At 41.2% G+C, this 17,857-nt stretch overlaps 1 protein-coding gene and 2 long non-coding RNA genes across 3 annotated transcripts; all 3 read right to left on the bottom strand.

The window, feature by feature from the left end:
- Positions 1-6,132: 6,132 nt before the first annotated feature.
- Positions 6,133-8,564, bottom strand: LOC125378785. Its single transcript, XR_007220494.1, has 3 exons — positions 7,970-8,564; positions 7,702-7,802; positions 6,133-6,554 (listed from the first exon to the last, which is right to left on the bottom strand). It is a non-coding gene; the product is annotated as an uncharacterized LOC125378785 (long non-coding RNA).
- Positions 8,565-9,462: 898 nt separating this feature from the next.
- Positions 9,463-11,754, bottom strand: LOC125378847 (YLP motif-containing protein 1-like). The gene is made up of 2 exons (XM_048394817.1): positions 11,740-11,754; positions 9,463-10,161 (listed from the first exon to the last, which is right to left on the bottom strand). Exons 1-2 carry the CDS (start codon positions 11,752-11,754, stop codon positions 9,463-9,465), a joined length of 714 nt encoding a protein of 237 aa, XP_048250774.1.
- A 106-nt stretch (positions 11,755-11,860) lies between these two features.
- On the bottom strand, positions 11,861-13,283 carry LOC125378784. The gene is made up of 3 exons (XR_007220493.1): positions 13,216-13,283; positions 12,529-12,642; positions 11,861-12,299 (listed from the first exon to the last, which is right to left on the bottom strand). It is a non-coding gene; the product is annotated as an uncharacterized LOC125378784 (long non-coding RNA).
- Positions 13,284-17,857: the final 4,574 nt, after the last annotated feature.

Genomic DNA, 17,857 nt, shown 5'->3' with positions numbered 1-17,857 from the left:
GAACCCAATGCGCATCTCGACATTGAAAACACAGTATGTTTATCTCCATTCTACAATGACTAAATAAAACACGAACTTGGTGTTAGCAAATATTAAAGCACAATGAGTTAAGCAGCATGAGTTAAACGTTAAAAGATGGTACTTGTTGTTACCCTGTCTGGCGCTCGGCATTAAGGGGCTAAAACAAGGACTGGTCGGCTCGGAGTCAGTATACTGTGTCTGAGTGGGGTATTCATGTTAAACTGCGGCATGGTATCTCAGTGAGCTATCACTATAAATCGGCATCAGTCCGGACGAGTACAACGCTATCTTCCAACACTGGACCCACATTGATCCAATATCTTTGTGTTTGCTTGATTCTTTTTCAGTGAGTGAGTGAGTGAGTTAATATTTAAAGTCACATCGGCAGTATTTCAGCCATATCGTGACTTGAACAAGTTAGGCATTGATATTATATATTAAAAGCTGTCATCGAAGGACAGTACAACAACCAGCAATATATCACAGATTATAATTTTAAAACTAGTTTTAGAGCAATAAAATAATCAGATACAATTCAAACAATACAATATAAAAACGGGCTGTAGATCGCCAGCAACCAAAGTTAGGCCACCATACTAGGGACCATGGGGACTTACGATACTTCTGCTACCGACATGGTACCCCAGCAGGATTTACACCATCCCTCTGGGCACTGGCGATTATCAGACAGATTAGCCAAAGAGTTAAAATCAACAAAAATACTACGATTAAAATCACAGAGAAAGGAAATGATACCTTGAATGATACTGGACTTACGTACCTTCCCAGGGGGACAATTATTTTACGATACTTCAACCCCCTGTGAAGATACAGCCACCAACAATCTCAGTTATGATTTCATTCCACCAAATTAAAATTTATTTACCTTATACTACACATATTATAATCAAAATTTATCTATTAATTCTATTTCTTTTAAAAAACCGATGATTAAATGAGCACTTATTTGATTAAAAAGATCCTTTATGGATGTAATTTTGAAATATTTATCCCTTGTGATGGAAAAATCAATGCAGTCAAGCAGGACATGCTTGACCGTGATTCTTTCATCACAAGGGATGCAAAATGGAGGATCCTCACCTTTCAATAAATATTCGTGGGTATATCGTGAGTGGCCAATACGACATCGTCGTATAATGACCTCTTCAAATCTGGACTGACAGCCCAAGTAGGTGTAACCGATAGATGGTTTAATTTCATGTAATTTATTGATACCTACTTTGGTGTCCCACTTCTTCTGCATGAGATCCCTGATGTAACATTTAATAACAGGCTTATAATCACTGTAAGGGATAAGAAGTGGTGTCACAGATTTGTTGAGTGCTGCTTTTGCTGCAGCATCAGCCATTGTGTTGCCTTTTATGCCCACATGACTGGGCAACCAACAAAAGACGATGTCGTATTGGCCAGTGGAAAGATTATTATAAAGTTCTAAAATATCTAAAATAATTGGATGATTAGAAGAGACTTTTTTCAGTGCCTGAAGACAAGACAAAGAATCAGAAAAGATGATAAATTGTTTATATGCAGACTTTCGTTGAATGTATTTTAAGGCTGTAAGAATAGCATTGGCCTCAGCAGTGAAAATAGAGCTAGTGTCTGGTATTCTAGATGAGATATGGTTTAATCCAACGACAGTGGCACATGCCACCTTGCCACCGTCCTTGGATCCATCAGTAAAGATTGAACGGTGGGTGTCATATTTATTTCTTAATTGTACATATTCCTGTTGATAGATAAGTTGATTTGTGTCAGATTTAATAAAACGGGTTAGAGAAACGTCTACTTCTGGCCTCAACAGCTGCCAGGGAGGAGTAGACAAGAGACGATATGGTGAGATAATATCTAGATCTATATTTGCAGCAATAATATGTGATTTCATCCGAATTCCAAGTGGTGGAATCAGCTTTGTTTTTTTCTGAAACAGCTCTTCATATAGGGGTTGAAAAACGGAGTCATAAGCAGGATTAGAAGGATTAGAGTGTAATTTAGTGATATATTGAAGAGACAATTTAACACGGCGTTGTTTCAAAGAAGGTTCATCAGCCTCGACATAGAGACTGTCAACAGGAGAAGTTCTAAAAGCACCAAGGCACAGTCTAAGTCCTTGATGGTGGATTGAATCTAGCTTTTTTAAATTACTCTTGCAAGCTCCAGCATACACAATGGAGCCATAGTCTAATTTAGAGCGGATTAATGATCTATAAAAGTGAAGGAGGGTTGTCTGATCCCCTCCCCACTTAGAATTCGAGACGACTTTCAACAAATCAAGGGCCTTCAGGCACTTAGTCTTTAAATATTTAATATGTGGCAAAAACGTCAAATGGTGGTAGAAAGTCAATCCCAGAAATTTGGCCTCTTTTACAACCTTAATTGGAGTACCATCTAAAGAGAGCTCTGGGTTTTTATGGGTTTTATATTTCTGACAGAAATGTATACAATTAGTCTTTGTCTGTGAGAACTTAAATCCATTCTCAAGACACCATTTTTGAATTTTATTAAGACACAACTGCAACTGTCTTTCAAAGGTACGCATATTTTTACCACGACATGAAATATTAAAATCATCCACAAACAATGACCCATCAATTGAGTCATTTAATACTTTAGATAAACTATTTATTTTTATGCTAAACAATGTAACAGACAAAATACTGCCTTGTGGAACCCCCTGATCCTGATTATAATGATCACACAGGGTTGATCCATTTGCCTAAAGAAAAACATGGAATGAAATATGATAATTACGTCATAAAGGTATTTCTAACTAAAATTGTGATGTATTTGATCTGTGGAAAAGATTTATAGTCAGTGAGTTTTAGAAGGTGAACTTTTTGCTCGGCTTCATGAATATACAAAAACCTTATGCTCTACTCATCTGCCTACCCGCCAGTGGCCAGATTTCTCCGGGTACTCGTGAGCCATCAATGTTTACTTGGGTTTCCAGGATCCAAGACATGGCTCGGAGCCTACAACCGCGAGAGCTTCCCCTGCCTCACTGTGGTAGCGAGGCTTCAGAGCGCAGTTGGTTGGTTTGTTTGTTGTTTAACGCCGCACCCAGCAATATTCCAGCTGTACGACGGTGGTCTGTAATCGAGTTTGGACCAGACAATCCAGTGATTAATATCATGAGCATCGATCCACACAATTGGTATCGATGACATGCACCAACCAAGTCAGCGAGTATGACTACCCGATCCCATGAGCAGCCTCTTACGACAAGTATAGTCGCCTCTTACGGCAAGCATAGTCGCCTTTTACAGCAAACATAGTCGCCTTTTACGGCAAGCATAGTCGCCTTTTACGGCAAGCATAGTCGCCTTTTACGGCAACACACGGGTGGTACCCGTGTGGGGAATCGAACCCGGGCATTCGGCGTGACGACCCATCACAAGGCTAACCCTCAAATTTAACAACAGTTCTTTCAATTATTTTCCATTACATGAAAAAAACAAACTCGGTATACTCTCCACTGACACTCGGCTAATAGCCTAGTGGTTAAAGCGTTCGCTCGTCACGCCGAAAACCCGGGTTCGATTCCCGCCATGGGTAGAATGTGTGAAGCCCATTTCTGGTGTCCGCCGCCGTGATATTGCTGGAATATTGCTAAAAGCGGCGTAAAACCATATTCACTCACTCACTCACTTTATACATATTGTTCATAATTCTTTGATATTCTTATTTCATAATCATCATTTTGATTAAAATCCATTAAAATGTTAATGCAACTCATGGTCGACCATCCACTGTATTACATCTCCATTCTATTATGATGAATACCGCTAAAAATTACCATTTATTATTACAAAATCATTTGCGAAATTTGGAATCCAAGCCATATAACGGAGAGGGGCGTCAACATCGGCTCTATGTGGTGTACCCATGTGGTGAATTGGTGTGACGAGTCAACGCTTTAACCTCGCTAGACAAACCCCGCCGCCAATGGCTTTGCCAGTTAGGATTACTTATATAAACAAATGTCAAATCAGGTAAGAAGTGTTGTATATTTCATGCAGGTGTTCACCAGAATAGTCACGTGATGTCATGGTTACGAGTTTAGCCAATCGGGGAACACTTCCGTTGCACGAGTTTTTCCTGCGCGTAATACAGACTATTGATCGAAACATACGACGCTTACTTGATCAAATGAACCGGTGCATGTGAAATGAATTTCAACAAGCTGTTTAGAATTCATTTAAAATCGAGATTACAATGGGCTTAGACCCCTATTTGTCATGTTTATATTATTCACGCGCTACTTTGAACGCCACGTTTAAAACTTTGGTATGTCATGTGCATTATGAAGACTTTTCAGCTTGATTTCCTGCCCTGCCGTATGTTTTCACTCTGGCGAGTTTTAATTATGTAAACGAATAATCGCTGTGGCTGTAACGATTCGCAGATGATTCAAATTGACACTTCGAAAAAACACGAAGAAGGCTGAAGACCCGGGCTCGATTCCATATATGGACACAATGTGTGAAGCCCATTTCTGGTGTCCCCCGACGCGATATTGCTGGAATATTGCTAGAACCATACTCACTCCTCCATGAACGTCAAATACCTGAAAGGTGCAGGCGGCCAAACTGTACATTCCATTGGAGTGAATGAATCATGGTGGTACAATAGGAGTTGTTGATGTTGGAGATGTTGCTAATGTGTGAGCATTTGTCTAGTTCAGGTGCAGTTGCCACGGGTCGATCAGATTTTACAATGGATCTTAATTTGCAAGCACAACATTAGAATAAATGAGTTGAATTGGTTGATAAATGTGCTCTTTAACAAAATACATGTTTTTGTCGATAAACTTTGACGCTGGTAGAATAGGAGTTATCGTTCTTGTTTGAAGCAGCATGGTGTTCATGCCTCTGCATTTCCCCGAGGGGCACCAGTCTCAATTTGGCTTGTGCCAGAATGGCGCGAGTTGGTCACGAAGAATTCAGACGGCATTCAACATTAACTGTCACACATCATGTAACACGTGTTTCTGAATATCATATAAAAGCCTGTTATCTGTGATTCTTGTTACACTGACTGTTATAAATGAAAACCACTCTCCATTATAGTCAGGGACCCCATTTAGGAGGTTAACGCAGTGTTGAACAGTATTCCAGTCATTTCACGGCGTGTCAGCCTGAAATGATGCAGGTCGTACACTTTTAGCATTGGTAAAACAGTCAGAGCGTGGTGATTACAAATTGGGATCTGGGATTCGAACCCACGCTCAGGGTTTCAGGCACGAGACGTTGCAGCAAATAGTAAACAGGTGACAACATGATATAGCCGAGTTTAAAACTTTATTAAAAACAAATTTACAAATGTCATGAGGGAAAGCACCAAATAATCACACATTTAAACAGCCAATGTTACAATGAGTGAGTGAGTTGGGTTTAACGCACGGGTATGGTGCTGACCAACCTAGACACATAATCGGGGCGAACCGGGATTCGAACCCACAATCATAGGTTTCTGGCGTGCCCAAGGGACGCAACTCTGCACAGCGAATCGCGGCGCCTAAGACGACTGGGCCACCCGTGCCCCCATGTTACAATGAAAGGAGCATGAAAAATATATAGAAATATATACATGTTTTATCAAGGTTTTGTGGCTTTTGGTGCTTTTAGCTGTATATTAAGAATATCAGAAAATCAGACACCGTGACATGTTAACAATCGAACCTAACCCTTCAATCACTTCAACGAGGATGTCACCTCAAGGTAAAACGTTTATACTTATTGAATGTTTGGCTATAGATATGAAATATTTTTCGTCATTAATATCACTGGAATGACAAGATCAAATGTGACCCAGATCAACTTTTCGATTGACTTTTTGAATTGTTTGTACAGTTTAATTATGATTTGATATGATATCCCTGTTTGTACTTTGAAGACTGCTTGTTTAGAAGGTATCAAATGAATACATCCAGAGCAGCATGGCTCAACCACATCTGTATATATCCATTCTCACGAAAGGCCAAAAGAAAGTTTACAAATTAAGATGACAAATGCAGACAGAATTTGAATCATCGCGGCAACCTGTGTGTATCCTCAACTATAAACTTTTGAAATTTGAAACGTTTGATCTGTACTTATTTGTATTCAGATGTATATATCCAGGGCAGCATGGCTCAACTACACCTGTATATATCCATCACCCCGATAGAGACCAAAATAAATTTCATATGACGGCTTTGGAGTAAGTGGTAATAGAACAGGGAAGTAAGAATCACGTTGTACCCCAAAACAGGTGACGTTGAAAGACAATTATAACTGATCTAGGAGAAGGGATTTGAATTGAAGACTGAGTTAACTGTATCAACTGATATCTGATGTTGTCAGCATCCTTTGTAACTATGACTATACAGATTGTCGTGTTGTAGACTTTAGGGTGACAACCGCAGATATTGGAGCAGCATGGCTGTTGGGACACTTCACTCCTTGAGAGTTCAGAAACATCGTGGAGGACAGAAGCTTGGTCCACACTAGTCCATTGATATTCGGGGGAAATGCCTGTTGGAGAGATAGATACATTCGTTGTATATGAACACAGATGGGGGATGGTTAAACATGCATGTGCATATCTTCATGTCTATTATCAACAGTTGGCCTGTTCTATCATAACGTGAAGAAGTTCAGTCAGATGTAGCACCAAAACGAAACAAGGTAACAAATCATACATATTTCGCCTAAATCCAACCATTTGTGGAGAAGGTTTTAAGCCGGAGAGGTGTACAAGCACACATATCCCGCTTGGCTAGGCCTAGTGCCCTCGCAAAATAGTCTCCAAAATTGCCAAAACTTATAAAATGCCTTAGATACGTCGCAATTATCCCTGTAGGTTATTCAGATTCACGATGGTTAATTCTGACTTGATCGCCGAATGACAAGTGCGACGCCATGTTTGTTTATAAACAATGAAAGTAGTCCCTACTTGACCTTTGATATTTGCATCTATCCGCATATGACCCAAACGGATATCGTTTTTATCCGTTGGCTTTATCCTGCCGAGAAACCTACCCATTATATGATAAATTATATGATAAATAATATTATCTACTATTATCTACTCAAACCTTTAGCGGAGTCATGTCACAATTTCTCGATTACGGAAAATAGGTTTAGGAGGTAAAACGTGAATATGAAAGCATGAGAATTAAAAAAATATAAAAATATAAAAAAAACTTTTTCAAACCAATACCCGTCATCATCCAATGAAGCATGGAAAGTATAATTCTGCAGTTTCTGTGTTTTTATTTCAGAGCCGATTGTTTGACAATTTGAAATGATCCGGGTATGTTATACAAATATGGAAAGGCCACGCTGCCAAACATTTAATTAGTAATCAGCTTAACATAAAGGTTTGTATAAACTGGTGTCCAACTAGGGTCGAAACTTCACAAGACCATATCACTGTCTGAGTAACGAAACGTATATATAATATATAACATCGCATACGTAGACGAAGTGTAAAGGTAATATGTTTGGAGACTGGTACTAACATGCTTCCATACTGTGGTGCGCAACTACAACTGGTATACAATCAATAATACAGTAAACTACGGTTATAACGAACTAAAATGAGTAGTCCCCTTGAGTTCGTTATAACCGAACTTTACTGTACATATAAACTGCAGCGACCGAGCGTTCATACACTCACCATAGATTAAGAGCGGTGACAGTTGAAGGAGACGGATGTGGTAGACGGGTGTGGTAGACGGGTGTGGTTGGCGGGGCTGTGTACAGCTGCGTCAAGGGTGCCTGTAAACGTTGAGATTGTGATCAGATGTCATTTCTCATATACCTGAACACGAACTTAGAACTGAATTGACCAAAGGGAAAGATAGGTAGGAAGTTGTTTGGAACAGTCTGTCTATAAGTGAGTCTAATCATTTGTAACCATCAAATAAGCGCAGTTTGGAACTTACCTTATCACTTAGTTCTGTTCAACATCCATAGACGTCAGTGGTAGATACTGCCAACATCCTTCCTTACACCGCACATGATTGGGAATATTCTCAATGTATCATGAATGTCAACCGAAATATTTTGTTGAGGTGACGTTTTAACCAAATGCGTTCTCGGAAGATACATACTTCCTGTATTAAAATCTTTCACAACAATCCCCTAAAGACGTTGACCAAATACAATTACCCTAGAAAATGTTTGTGAATACAACCGAGTCATCGTTCAACTAGAAGGTGTTAGCGGGTATTTCAGGCAGAAACTGAGCCATGAGACATGAAACACCCCTCAACACCTCAGAGCTGCCGAGTCATCAGATGGTACACATGGAAAACTTCAGGGACTTGTAAGTGGACGAACGTGTCAAAAGCAGGATGTTGTACCAAGTTTTAAACATACAAAACAGATATTGATAATTCCAACATGTTAAGTTGGCATCTTTGGATCTTCCTGGTTATGTGAAGATTGATGAAATGAAATGATTCAGTAATAAGATACATGGATATAGAGTGTATCAGAGGGTGTCAATTCCTGCACATGCGGTGTAATTGGCGGTTGTTGGAGAGGGTAGCTGTCACCACACCTGAAGAAAAACAATATTTTGTTAATTTCAGAATTATTCAATCACTTTTTTAAACAAACATGACGATCAATTCACATACGTGTGGCATTTTTTGAAGCCGGACAAATAATGTAGGAATTACATGCACTAATATGACAACTGTATCTATATACATTAAGAATTAATTCCTACAGTATAAATGATTCCTTTACAGCTTCTGTTTTACTTACTGCATCTTAGGAGGTAACACCAGATGGCGTGAAGAAGTCGGTGACCGTTGGATTGTTGACGGTGAGGCGGCTGGAGGATGAGGTTGGTGTAAACTGAGGATGGACGGCAACTACGCCTGGCAAGGTGACAGGATGCGTTCTGGTCAGTCGGAACGACACCTAAAGTGATGAGAAGAATTTCGTTAACATATATGAAAGAGGCAATTAACAAGCACCAGGATAAGAACATGTATTACTTGCCATCAAGAATCTACTTTAGAAACTGACTTTGTTTACGGTGAGACCATGGACAGCTGGATATGTTGGCTGGTCCGGATTAGTTTGGTAAGAGAGTCTGACAAGTATGTCAGGTGATGTACCTGAGGCAGGTGGAGGTTGATGCAGGTGGCAATTGAGGCTGGTGCCAGGTGTCAGGTGGCAACTGAGGCTGATGGCAGGTGGCAACCGAGGCTGGTGGCAGCGGAGGCTAGTGGCAGGTGGTAACCGAGGCTGGTGCCAGGTGGTAACCGAGGCTGGTGCCAGGTGGCAACCGAGGCTGGTGGCAGGTGGCAACGGAGGCTGGTGGCAGGTGGCAACCGAGGCTGGTGCCAGGTGTCAGGTGTCAGGTGGTAACTGAGGCTGGTGGCAGGTGGCAACTGAGGCTAGTGGCAGGTGGCAACTGAGGCTAGTGGCAGGTGGTAACCGAGGCTGGTGCCAGGTGGTAATCGAGGCTAGTGGCAGGTGGCAACTGAGGCAGGAGGAAACCAAGGCAGGTGGTAAGCAAGGCAGGTGGCAACCGAGGCTGGTGGCAGGTGGCAACAGAGGCTGGTGGCAGGTGGCAACAGAGGCTAGTGGCAGGTGGCAACTGAGCGGGAGGAAACCAAGGCAGGTGGTAAGCAAGGCAGGAGGCAACGGAGGCTGGTGGCAGGAGGCAACGGAGGCTGGTGGCAGGAGGCAACGGAGGCTGGTGGCAGGTGGCAACAGAGGCTGGTGGCAGGAGGCAACAGAGGCTGGTGGCAGGTAGCAACGGAGGCTGGTGCCAGGTGGCAACAGAGGCTGGTGGCAGGTGGCAACGGAGGCTGGTGGCAGGAGGCAACAGAGGCTGGTGGCAGGAGGCAACAGAGGCTGGTGGCAGGTGGCAACGGAGACTGGTGGCAGGTGGCAACGGAGGCTGGTGGCAGGTGGCAACGGAGGCTGGTGGCAGGAGGCAACAGAGGCTGGTGGCAGGTGGCAACAGAGGCTGGTGGCAGGAGGCAACAGAGGCTGGTGGCAGGTGACAACGGAGGGCTGGTGGCAGGTGGCAACGGAGGGCTGGTGGCAGGTGGCAACGGAGGCTGGTGGCAGGAGGCAACGGAGGCTGGTGGCGACTGAGGCTGGACACAACCTTTAGAAAATAAATTAATGTTTAAAAAATCTTATTAATCTTATTCTGGTTGACTAGTTTGTCAAACAAGCTATTCAAAGAATTCCCTGGCCACACTCGATATACATTGAGTTTTCTATTTGACAAGTATTGTATGTCAACAAATGTTATTGTGCTTGGTCTTTACACATATGCGTCAGACCTGTTCCTCTTTGACGAGGTGTATTGAATTGGAGTTTCTGGAACATCTCAGGGTGGCAGAGTCACCATTGCATGTGGAAAGGGGAGGGGGTGAATGTTGTAGAACGCCGCAGTCAGCAATGTTACAGCTAACATGTGACTGACAAGCGAACATTGGTCGATGGGATTGTAGAATGATCAACGTAAGTACAATCACACATGTGACTCGCCCTAATTGTATTCAACAACCATAAGGTACGGGGTTATCTATTCTGCCCTGGGTCACCTCGAGAGCATATAGAAGAACCCTGTTGGTGAGTGGGGGAGGTCCAAACTCGCTAAATGCAATGTCGGTTCCCAATACAGGATATTTATTATCCAAAAATATACTCGCGTGATAACCTCTATTTTTACTTATTGATATTATCTGCCCACTGCTTTAGGTGCAATCGAGTGGCGTCAGGGGACGTTTCCGTTCTTCATTGTGAATATAAAGTATCCAGTTAAATTGCATGGATCCAGCGTTCATATACTAGTACTCACCATAGACTAGAGCGGAGTAGACGGTTGTGAATAGAATTGAATTTACAATCGCGGTGTTCTCTAAGTCTGGGAGTTCTGAATGTCTTAAAGGGGAAGTGTACACGCAAAAATCACTTTCTTTCTTTTTCTAAACAAAACGCAATTTTAGAATTAGTTAGTATCTGTGTTTGAAAATATAAACTCATTTCTTTCACAGGGAAAGTAGGAAGCTCACAATAGTGTGAAAATGATATGCCGTTATGAGGCCTTCGTTTTTCGCGCTAAACAGGCCTGAGTTATCCCCCTTAGATTATGACGTAATTGGTGCCAATTCAACTTGGTCCCTGTCTATTCTGAACGCAAAAGATATCAAGTACAAGTTTTCGGTGAAACAACATGGCCTAAGACACTCCGGCGCAGTGGTGACTCAGCATAACACTATGCTGGCTGGCATCTGAGACGCTAGAATCATACACCTGTACCTACACCACATGAAGCGGCTCTAACAAAGCATGATGACGTCATAATGTTTATCAATTGGCACCAATGACGTCATATTGCAAGGGGCATAAGCCATGGTGTTTTTGTTATGGAAATAGAACACTTGGTAAATGTGAAAAATATCAATCGTTTTAATGCAAAACATATGTTAATTAATTGTGATATTTTTATATTTTTGTCTATGACACTTCTAGGTTAACACTTTTATTGTGGAAAAAGTACAAGAAAATTAGGTTCATTTCCGTGTGAACTTGCCCTTTAAGTTATTTGGAACGGCCTGTCTATAAAGTTAGGGACACATTTCAACCGTCAACGCAGTTTGAAACTTACCTTGTCACTTAGTTCTGTTCAACAAACATCCATCTTGGCTGTAGACTGATACTGCCAACATCCTACCATAGCACCGCACATGATAAGGAAGAGACGTCTTCAACTCAGTGTATCAAGAAAACAAACTGAAATATTTTGTTGAGGTGACGCAACCAGTAAGATCTGACATGCTCATTTCAATGCTGGTATTAAAACCCTGACTGACGTTGTCCAAATACAAATTACCCGAGAAAATGTTTGTGAATGCGACCGAGTCATCGTTCAACTAGAAGGTGTTAGCGGGTGTTTCAGGTAGAAATGTGAGCCATGAAATATGAAACACCCCTTAACACCTCAGAGCTGCCGAGTCATCAGGAGGTACCCATGGACAACATCCGGGACTTGTAGGAGGACGATAGTGTCAAAAGCAGGACGTTGTACCAAGTTTGAAACATACAAAGCAGATCCTGATAATTCCAACATGTTAAGTTGGCATCTTTGGAAAATGCCAGTTGTCAAGATTGATAGAATGTTTTGAATAGTTTATGGATAAGATATATTGATATCGAGTGTATCAGAGGTTGTCAATTCCTGCACATGAAGCGGCGTAACTGGCAGGTGTTGTAGAAGGTAACATGTCCCCACACCTGAAGAAACAATATTTCAGAATTATTCAATATTCAATAAACACACATGACGATCAGATCACTTTTGTAAGTTTTTAGTGGACGGACGAGTATCGAGAATGTATGCACTAACATAACCACTATAAAGCAGAAAATCAATCTTGTTTCAAATTGACGGGAAAAAAGTTTGCTCTAAAAGAATTGATTCCAAGAGAATAAATAATTCGTTTATAACTATAGTTTAACTTACCGCATTTAAGGATGTAACACCAGATTAACCTTGTCGCCAATGACAGCTTGTGGCCACCGAGGGTGGACATCTATCACTGCCGGATGAACGAAGCCTGGTTGTTGATTACGATGCCTGCAGTGGTAAGGAGAAACATACCATTTAAACACCAGGGTGGAAACACCTATTCATTGACCAAGATACGCACTAATCTACTAATCGACTAATCATCTCCCAATACCAATTTTACAATTTAAAGAGAGGTTGCCTCAGTGCCGAACAGTTAATCCATGTAATATATGTCGATGTATTTTCATAGAGAACAGAACAGTTTGATGTTGGAGGAAAGCCAGAATTGATGCAGGTCTCAGAATTCACAACTTTGGGCAGAGTCACCATTGCTGTGGAAAGGTGAGGAGGTGAATGTTGTAGAACGCCCCAGGCAGCAATATAACAGCTAACATTTGACTGACAAGCAAACTGGTTGATGGGGTTGTAGAATGATCAACGGGAGTACAATCACACATGTGACTGGCCCTAATTGTATTCAACAACCATAAGGTACGGGTTACCTATTCTGCCCTGGGTCACCCCCAGAGCATATAGAAGAATGTTGGTTTAGTGGGTGGGGCCAATGCTCGCTAAATGTTCCCATAATGACTGGAAAATGTTTGCCCTCAAGAATTAATTAACTATAGTTTAACTTACCGCATTTTGGGATGTCAATTATCGTTGCCTCTTCCTGATGAAAGCTACCTGGTCTCTGGTTACGATGTCTGAAGTAGTAAGGAGATGTTCGTCAACATATTTAGAAACATAACATTTAAACAGGGTGGAAACACCTCTTCTTGGACCAAGATACACACTAATCTACTTCTGCAACAACATGCTTGCTGTGAAAGGCGACTATGCTCGTCGTAAGAGGTGAGTAACGGGATCGGGATCGATGTTCATGTCAATCACTGGATTGTCTGGTCTAGTCTCGATTATTTACAGACCGCCGTCATATAGCTGGAATATTGCTGAGTGCGGCAAGCAACAAACAAACTAACTTCTGCAACCATCTACTAACACCAATTTCCGAAACATATCAATCCTGTCCGCAAATTTCACAATTTCAAGAGAAGTTGCCTCAGTGCCGAACATCGATCCACGCTATTTGAATACAATGACATGCATCAACTAAGTTACGAGCCTGGCCACCCGATCCCGTTAGATGCCTGTAACAAGTATGGGTTGCTGAAGATCACGTCTGACCCGGATGTTGAAGGGACTAAATGTGAGTGGGTGACTGTATATCATTATTCCACCAATATCAGAGATTGGGACAAGAATGGGCACAATACGTGGGATAACGTAACAATAGTTGAGAAACTAGGTCAACCCACGTAGAATAGGTCAATGTGTTGACTCCCTTTGTAGTGAGTGAGTGAGTATGGTTTTACGCCGCTTTGAGCAATATTCCAGCAATATCACGACGGGGGACACCAGAACTCCCTTTGTAAATGATACATCTCGACACATTGGGTCAACTTACTGGTGATGCCTCCTCCCAGGGTCATCTGCAGAGCACCGGCAGGCTTGCGGACGCGTCCCCTTCTCTGTAATGAAACAAACAATACTTAGACCCTTACTCAAAGGATACAGTCCCACTTACTAGGAATATATATATAAACGATACAAATCATTTATCACGTTCCTATTGTGTCTGTCGGTTTGTGATTTAACGCTGCGCTCAGCAATAGGTCTCTATATAATGGAGTCTGGAACAGACAATACAGTGATTGACCATGAACATCAATTGGGATACGATGACACGATGTTACTGAGCCTGACCACCCGATCCCGTTAGTCGCCTTTCATGGCAAGCATGTTCACAGGACAGTGAGTTGGGGTTTATTGTCGGAGTATATCAGTGTTATGGTGAAGTATCGGATTAAAGTGAGACCAAGTTCTAGGGAACAGCCACCGTTAAAGATATATATTTACGATACTAATCACGTATCGATGATGTTGCTATTGTAGAAAGTGAGGGAGTATTGTTCAAGTATATTAATACAACATTTGAGAGAAGATCGTCCTAGATGCTGATGTTGCAATTTCAAGCTTGCTGTTGAGACTTGCAGGTATGGAAATACCATATACGATGAAAGATGTATGTATGTATCAAGTTCATTGTAAAATCAATCAATATCATACAATTAAAACTATTATTTATATCATTGCTATTAAAAGAAACGTCTGTCTATTTCTGTATGTAGAGACAAGAAATACCAAATTGTAAATCTTATGCATAGTCACGCTTTTTGCAGGTATTTTGGAACAAAGACAATTTACAATTTAAATTTTAGGGAAAGATGGTACTTAAATGGACAACAAATTAATGTAGTTAATGGTTATAAGTATCTCGGCATAATGTTTAATTCAACACTAAATATGAACAAATGTGTATCTGACTTATCACTGCGAGGGAAACGAGCTTTACTTAATATAATGTCTGTTTCAATTAAACTTGGAGTTATTACTCCAAAAGTATTTTTCAAATTATTTGATACTCAAATACAGCCAATTTTATTGTATGGATCTGAAGTGTGGGGTTACCGAAGATATGAATGTTTAGAAAGAATTCACCTACTGGCATGTAAAAAGTTTCTTCGCGTTGGAATAGCAACACCAAATAATATGATATATGGAGAATGTGGAAGATTGTTTAAAATATTGCTTTAATATCATCCGTATGCCAGAACATCGGCTTCCGAAAAAAGCTTATAACATGCTCTTTCATTTAGATAGTATCGGTAAGGTTACATGGGTATGGCATATTAGGACACTATTATTCTCACATGGATATGGGTATATATGGCTTAACCAATCTGTTGGTGATCAACATTTATTTCTAAATGATTTTCGTAAAATAGCAATAAATATGTTCTATCAAGGGTGGCATTCCAACTTGGAAAACAGTTCACGTTATGATTTGTACAGAACATTTAAGACTCTATTAGAGCCAGAAAAATATCTATCAGTTTTAACAAATAGTCACCTAAGAAATGGATATATTAAATACAGACTTGGCTTGTCAAAACTTATGATCAACTATGGACGGAATATATCACTTGAAAGAATACAAAGAATTTGTCCATTCTGTAACTCTGCAATAGAAGACGAAATACATTTTACCTTTGAATGTCCTTATTATGCAGAATCACGTACTAAATATATACCAGAATGTTTCTTATCTAAGACGAGTAGAATAGCGTTTGTTTCTATTTTGTCATCGAATGATGCCGATGTAATGTTTAAACTGTCTTTATTTGTAAAACATGGGATGGAACTACGAAATAACATGTTGAGTGGAAATTCATAATTTTAATTACCTCACCCTAGAAAGTCCTCATGATTATCACCGATTGTTAAATGAATGTTATATTTATATAATTTTTGTTGTATCTCCCAATGTGTAAATTCTCACCCACTGTATTTATCTGAACTTGTATATGGGCCTATGGCCTTTGATACAATTAACGTCTTTGACTTGACACTGAATAGAAGTGTCTATATCTCGGTATTATGGTCAGGAATCAGCTTACAGTTGGACGAGCGTCTCGTGGTAGCCAGCTACGCTAGTCAGATCGACTCACAACATTTTATGATTTTACCGCCGCTTCTGCAGAGCGAATTGCGGCGCCTTAGATGACTGGGCCACCCATGCCCCCGAATGTGACAATGAAACACCCTAACGGACTATTGTCCTCTGATGCAGTTGCATTAAGGAGGTACGGCAAAATGCAAGTCGCTGCTGGTCAAACCAGTACTTCTATAATCGTTGGGTATGGAAATCAGTCTCCTAATATCATGTCAATTAACAAGAGATGAAACGAAATCTCACCGAAGTCCTTTGCGCCTCATCTAAAACACGCATCAGAGCCTGGTACGGTTGTTGCTGTTGCTGCTGCTGTTGTCTCTGCTGTTCGCGAGCCTGCCTCTGCTGCTCCATCCGTCTTTCCTGTTGACGCTGTTGCTGCTGTTGCTGTTGCTGTTGACGAATCATATTTACATTCCTCTGTCTGTGACGTTGATCGCGTCTATTGTTGGCAGCATGATTCTGAGAGAAGAAATACCCAATTATGAGATATAAGATACAATTATACTATTCTAAAGACGAAATAACTGTTTGTTTGTTGTATTTATATAAATTATTGAACTGTCTGTACTATATACTGCAACTATGTGACGGCGATCTGTGAACAGTCTTGACAGTCTTGTGATTGACATCATGAGCATCGATCAACTCAATTGGGATACGAGGACAGGCATCAACCAAGTCAGTGGGCTTGACAACCCGATCCTGTTAGTCGCCTCTCTAGTATTTACAGATCGCCGTCATGTGACTGTAGTGAGTGAGTTAATATTGAACGTCACATCTAAAAACCTGTCATCGATGGACAGTAAGATCAATAGAATATCACAGATAAATATATAAAACTAGCATACAACCATAAACAGATATCAATATATGTAATAATACAATATAAAAAAGTTCTAAACATCGTCAACAACCGAAGGTAGATCACCATGCTAGGGTCTCGTGTGGCTGGAATATTGCTGAGTGTGGCGTTAAAAAAACAAACAGATCAAATGTACAAAATCATGACCATGTGATCGATATTGCGAGCATCGATCCACGGCGTCGAGGTACGATTCAGGAAATCAATTAAGTCACCTAGCCTGATCCCCCGATCCACTAAGTCACCCAGCCTGATGCCCCGATCCACAAAGTCACCTAGCTTGATGCCCCGATCCACAAAGTCACCTAGCCTGATCCCCCGATCCACAAAGTCACCTAGCCTGATGCCCCGATCCACAAAGTCACCAAGCCTGATCCCCCGATCCACTTAGTCGCCCAGCCTGATCCCCCGATCCACAAAGTCACCTAGCCTGATCCCCCGATCCACTAAGTCGCCCCTAACGAACAGTATATGTTGCTGTGGGCCATTCTATCCCGGAATTACCAGATGTTTTAGTGGAACATTGTGTTGCTATGCACAGGAGTGTTGAATACGAGGTTTAACTGAAAAGCTCAGGGGAGGAAGAAAACGCGATGGTGAAGCTAAGCCCTAAATTGAGGTCCTTTAACAATGTCAAGGACGATTAATTCAGGCATCTTAGGATACATGTCAAGATGAATCTAAAACTATCAATGATAATTAACTACATAGTATACTCACAGTTGGAACCGTCTGTGTCGCCAAAGTGCCTAGAGTTACTCCCGTCACTCGTACAGCTGAAGCGGATGGTGCCGATGTAGAAGCGGATGGTGCCGATGTAGAAGCGGAGGGTGCCGATGTAG

Source organism: Haliotis rufescens, unplaced genomic scaffold (assembly GCF_023055435.1).
Source record: "Haliotis rufescens isolate VD_foot unplaced genomic scaffold, xgHalRufe1.0.p SCAF_13, whole genome shotgun sequence".
NCBI lineage: Eukaryota > Metazoa > Mollusca > Gastropoda > Lepetellida > Haliotidae > Haliotis > Haliotis rufescens.
The sequence above is the reverse complement of the archived record's forward strand: the minus strand, read 5'-3'. Positions and strand labels throughout refer to the sequence as shown.